Consider the following 5,679-nt stretch of genomic DNA (forward strand, 5'->3'; position numbering starts at 1 on the left):
GGGCGGCGGGGGGACCCCCAGCGGGACGTGCATATGGGCCAGCGCCAGGTAGAGGAAGAAGGGGCGTCCACTGTCGCTGCACGGGGAAGAGGGGAGAGCGTTAAGCCGGGTTGGGGAAGGGGAAGGTGGTGGAAGGAGGTCACCAGGGTGGTGGCACTGGGGACACAGACCGGTGGTTCTTCCTCCCAGGAGCCCTGCAGCCACCCCTGCCTCTGCCGCAGCTCTGGGGGGGCAAAACCACCTTCTGGGTACCCTCTCCCCTTACAGTGGGGATGCTTGGCCCAGTGTGAGCCACTTTTCCCCTTCTCCTGCTTAAATCCCTCCCCGTTGTTCGCTGTCCTCCCATTTGGGATGGGCTTGCCCCTTCCTCCATCTCCCAGTGTCCCGCAGCCAGCGGCGTGCCAGCCACCAGCCAAGCACCCCGCGTCCCTGCACCCCTGGCACCCACCCACCTCCCTCCCCTCTCTCTCACGGGGCTCATTTTGGCCCTTCCTCCCCCTCCCCAGCAAGCGTTCAGCCCCTGACGGTGATTTTAGCAGCAGAGGATGAGCAGCAGAAGGATGCTCACGCCGACCCCGAGCAGCCCCGGACAGGGAGCGCGGCACGTTCGCTCGCCGCGCGCTGCCCCGCTGCCTGTTTGCTTTTAAATCATCAGAGGACATGTCCTGTTTTCTTGTTTACGGCTATATTTATCTCCTCCAACGAGGCCCGTTCTTCCTCAGGGACCTCCAAGGGGAAGGGTGGGATGACGAGCGGCGGGGAGGGGCCGGATCCCAGGGACGTGCCCCATCCCGCGCACCCCCCCAGCTCCGGCCACCCCATCACTGTCTCCAGAAAGCTTTTGGGGCCCCTCCGACGTGCGTTTCGGCACTTCCTTCCTCTACCCATCACCCACCTGGGGATGGAAAATGAGTAAATCCCATCCCGCCCGGAGCTGCCGCCGCATCCTTCCCCAGCGGTGCTGGAGCCCCACGAAGGGCCATGACCCCCCTGACCCCCCCGGCACCCTGCTCAGTCCCTGCAAGACACCGGGGATCTGGGGGTGCTGATGCACCCCTTCCAAATTGCCGCTGCAAAAGGCTATGCAGCACCTTTCCCCTTGGGATGCCAAAGACCCCGGAGCAGGGAACGCTGCTTCCTCCGGCTCGCATCCCACTGGGAGCACCAGGTGGACTCCAGCATCCAGACGGACTCCCAACCATGGTGTTCCCGCTTGCTTTTCGCACTGACATTTCAGAATTCTCCCGAAAACTGAGCAGACGTTTAATCAATAACTTAAGACAAACGTCCCTGACTTTTGCTCCCCTGTTCACCGCGCTCAAAGTGTCCCGAACAGAGGCGAGTCGCGCTGCCACGAATTGCTCAACCTTGACACGACTGGTTAAAAAAACACCGAGATGACAAATCCGGTGTTCTTTTGTTGCCCCATAATGGATGAGTCAGGCAGAGGAAAACTGGAATAAGCCATCAAAGAGAAGGAGAGAAAAGGCAGGCACCTGCTTAATCCTGTTCTCCATGAACGCAGATAACCCCAAAACAGTACTGGGAGTTTAAAGGTTTCTCCTATTAACCCGGAGCTCACCCGCTTTGTTTCACAGCCGAAGAGCATCCTCGCAGCCCGGAGGGAGGAGGGATGACCGCTGCCCTGCAGCCCGGTGCCCGGGTACCCTCCAGCCCCATTACAGGCACCGCGTGGCCGGGCCACGCTGCGGCCGATTTTGGTACCCAAAGGGGATAAACTATAGGAATTGTGCACACAAAACAGTACCCAGGCTTATAAGGAGCCGTTTCCCCGCAGGCCGCTCCCTGCCCAGCCCTTTGTTCGCCCCCATCACACAAACTTTTCCCCAAGCACACCCGCAGCCCCCCCCCCGGCCCCCCCCATGGCCCTTCCCCGGCTCTGTGTTATCCCTGGATGTAGGTGCGGGATGGGACGGGCTCTGACACGGCTGCCCGGCGGCGCTTCCCCTCCTGGCGCTGCAGGGACACGTTTTGCAAAGTCACAGCTCATAATCCGCCGATAATAGGGATTAGAATTACGCAACCCATCAGCAGGGCTTCAGGGTCGTCGTCTCGGAGAAGCCGCTTTGATCCTCGGGGAAGAGCACGCTCAGGCTCCTCGTGTCCCTGCGCGGCTGCGGGAGGCAGACCCTGGAGCTCAGGGTCCAGCACTCTGCCCCCAAAATGGAGCAAACCCCACATAGAGAAGGCTGTTCTGGTCCCACCACCAGAGGCTCTGTGGGCACCCACTCAGCGCCCGCTCCCACGTCCCCACCAGCATCCCCCACCCACAGAGGCACCTCCACCGCCGAGCAGAGGGATGAGGGGTGGAAGACAGAGGGATGGCAGCGTTTCCCTCCCATCCCCGCTAGCTGGGACCCCGCTGCACATTACCCCTGGGAAGGAGGTACAGCGCAGCTCAAAGGCTTTGACCTTCCTTGTAAATGGTGGTTTTAAACACAGACGGTCCCTTTAGAGGAGATGCACCAAAAAGCTTCCACGTCAAGCCTTGCAGGACATGGGTGACAGCCTCGGTGGCTTCTCCCTCCCCTAGTTTGCTGGGAAGCCGAGCCACAGAGATCCCAGATCTGCTCCCCAAGGACCACCGTGCAACACCCGTCCCCACCAGCATCACACCAGCACCAGCCTCCCCGCGATCCCGGCCGGAGCCGCTCGGCTTTATCTGCCCTGCCGCCTCCGCTGCGGGACGGGCACGGCCCCAGCCCTGCAGGTCGCCATCCAACGGCCAGGTCCTGCTCCCACGCATGGCAGAGCTCAAGGAAAAACCAGCTGTGGTGGGGCACAGCCACAAAACCCCTCCGGTTCTGCAGCCCAGGGGGAAGCAGCCCTGGGGACACCCCGCAGCATGAGCAGGAGACGTTTGCGGTGACCCACGAGCTCCCCCGGCGAAGGGGAAGGGGGACGGCGGGTGACATCTCACCTTGCCCGCTGGATGAACCGCGCTGCCTCCTCCGCGTAGCGCGCTGCCAGGCTGCTGAGGTTGACGGGCTGTTGGATGATGGTGACGTTCTCGAAGAGAGGAAGGGCCACCTCCGTGTAGCAGTCCTTCCTCGCCACCCTGCCGGGAAGAAGCCATCCCATGCTCATCACCGGAGTGGGGACCAGTGTGGCAGCAAGCACGGAGCCTGGCTGCTCGCCTGGCTTCGCAGAATGGCGCAGCCAAGGCACGGAGCGGAAAGGGGACGATGCTCTGGGGACCGACGTGCCTCTCCAACCTGCACCACCCTGCTGCAGGCTGCACGGGGGAGAAAAACGGGGGGCACAGAGCATAAGGGGAGGCGACCGCAGCAAAGGGCAGCGCTCGGGGCTGGGGATGCCGGTGCAAGTACCCACCTCCCAGTGCCAGCACATGGAAATTCCCCGCATTCCCCTACCTGGCAGCCGCCCCGTGGCGCGGGCAGGGTGGGCAGGGCGGCAGGTTGTAGCCAGGGGTGTCCGTGCAGCCCATGTCGTGGCTGTAGGGGATCCCAAAGTAGTAGTCGAAGCCTGAGGGGCAAGCGAGGGTGTCAGCGGGGACAAGGCGGCCGTGGGATGCTCGGCTCATCCCCGCCAGCGCAGCCCTTACCGCGGAAGCTGGGGTGATGGCGGCCGTGGTGTCCCAGGTGCCACTTGCCTGTGTGGAAGCCACAGAACATCATTTCAGAGGTTAACGCAGCTACAGCCGCCACCAGCCGTCACCACAAGGCGCCCACAGCACTGGGGGCTTTAATCTAGCAGCAAGACAGGCTACTTGTTTGTGCTGGCCGCGTTTCCAGAATGCCTTTTTTATTTGCAGAAACTCAGAAAAAATGCGTAAGGTATCTCATGCCCGTGCAAATCGACCGTCTCCAGCCTTAAAAGGCTCTTTCATGTGTTTGTGTTCAGCGGAGACGACTTTCTAACCCCTCGCAAACAACCAGCTTCGTTCTCTGACCTCCAGCACACTCTTCCTCCCACCAAATGCGCCGGTCCGAGAGGGAGAACTGCAAAAACGAAGGGGGAAAGGAGAAACCGAGGGCTTTTCTGCCAGCACAACGTGCACAAGCGACAGGGGCTGCAGGTACAAAAGTCTCGCTGCCAGCTGGGGCTCCGCAGGACGGGGGGACCCGCGGTGACAGGAGGGTGCCCAAAGCCATGGTGCCAGCGGTACCGACCGTCCCAACCAGCACCGGCGGCATCACCGCGGCATGGGATGCGGGATGGCAGAGCTGCTGTGCACAGCCGTGTCTGCTAAGGAAAACCCGGCGCGTTCCGTGTCAGGTGAAGCAATTAGAGCTTAAATGGAGAACTGGGGCGGGCCTGAATTTCAGGCAATATCGTCTACCTGAAAATGAAGGTTTTAAGCTTTGAACTGCAAAATCCAAGGGGGACGCGCACAACCTCTCGCACATAATCATTTAGACTTTCCTTTAATCACCAGCGTTTCACCTAACTACCTGTGGTACCTCCTCCGCAGGGGATGGACACGGGTATCTCTGTTGTTCCCCCCCCCCGCCATCTCCCGGCCCCGGATGCCCCCTCGGCACGGCGGCCGTTACCTATAGCCCCCGTGCTGTACCCCGCCTCCCGCAGGACCTCGGCCAGGGTGGTCTCGTTCAGGGGGAGGCCGCCGACCGACGTGACGGCGAAGTTGTGGGTCACCCCGTTGCGCGCCCCGAGGCGCCCCGTGAGCAGAGAGGCGCGGGATGGGGAGCAAGTAGAGGCAGCCGAGTGGAAATCCACGAACCTAGAAAAAAAAAAAAAGGACCCTTCACTCGCAAGCCCCTGCGTGCCCCAATGCTGCCCTGTCCCTCTCTGCTCCCATGCACGTGTCCCCTGCTGCCCCGGGGATGAGGGTCTGGAGCGGGGGATGAATCTCGCATGTCGTAGCAGGGATGGATGGACCCGCACCCCGAGGTGCTGAGCTCTGGGCGCCCTCCCCACGCACCCAAAACCGTGTCGGTGAAACCCCCTTTGCCTGCTGGTCCCTGTGGGAGCGAAACCCCCTTTTGCTGTGGGACGGAGTAAGCAGGGATGCTTGGAGAGGGTCGGGGAGAGGGGACAGACGTTACCTCATTCCTTCGGCTGCCAACTCATCCAAATGGGGGGTCTCCTTCGTCTCCGCCCAGTTGGCCCCAAGATCCCCCCAGCCCACATCATCTGCCAGGATGACGATGAAGTTGGGCTGCCCGTACGCTGCTCGGGGAGCCGAGAGCCCCACCAGCGCCATGGCCAGCACCAGCACCGCCCGCGGGGACGGGGTCCCCATGGTGCCACACATCCCCTCCCACCCATGCCGGGGCACCGGCAGCTTCATTCGTCCCCTAACCTCCCTCCACCGTGTCCCCGCGGATGCAGTTGAGGTCTCCACAGGTCCTCACAGCGATGCGAACATCCCCTCCTTAGCGGCTCCTGTGGGACTGGGAGCTCTGGGTTTGCTCCCTGGGCTGCTGCTGACCGAGCTACAACGTCCCCTCCGTCTTTCACACCCAGCCACAGCCGATATTCCTGAAATCGGCGCCAGAAAAGGTGTTATTCTTAGAAGTCAAAAACACCCTTTGAAGTCACCGTCACCCTATTTTTAACTTTCCTTCCTTCCTGGTAAATATCTAATTAGCCACCAAACCAAAGCGGTATTTTTCCCTCCAGAAGCGCGCTCGATCTGCGGCAGCTGCTGCTCTCCCCTCGCCGCAGCCGGGG

The 5,679-nt window shown here is 61.7% G+C and overlaps 1 protein-coding gene across 1 annotated transcript in view; it reads right to left on the reverse strand.

Annotated features, from left to right (window-relative positions):
* The window catches only part of ARSG (arylsulfatase G), an 18,963-nt gene extending 13,715 nt beyond the window's left edge, over positions 1-5,248 (reverse strand). The window contains exons 1-6 of the mRNA XM_009894768.1: positions 5,052-5,248; positions 4,539-4,726; positions 3,587-3,634; positions 3,396-3,507; positions 2,942-3,079; positions 3-76 (exon numbers count right to left, since the gene is read on the reverse strand). Of these exons, the coding sequence (XP_009893070.1) occupies positions 3-76; positions 2,942-3,079; positions 3,396-3,507; positions 3,587-3,634; positions 4,539-4,726; positions 5,052-5,248 (757 nt within the window). The remainder of the gene's footprint in view (positions 1-2; positions 77-2,941; positions 3,080-3,395; positions 3,508-3,586; positions 3,635-4,538; positions 4,727-5,051) is intronic.
* Between the last annotated feature and the right edge of the window lie 431 nt (positions 5,249-5,679).

The sequence above is a fragment of the Charadrius vociferus genome, unplaced genomic scaffold (assembly GCF_000708025.1).
Source record: "Charadrius vociferus isolate BGI_N301 unplaced genomic scaffold, ASM70802v2 scaffold321, whole genome shotgun sequence".
Lineage (NCBI taxonomy): Eukaryota > Metazoa > Chordata > Aves > Charadriiformes > Charadriidae > Charadrius > Charadrius vociferus.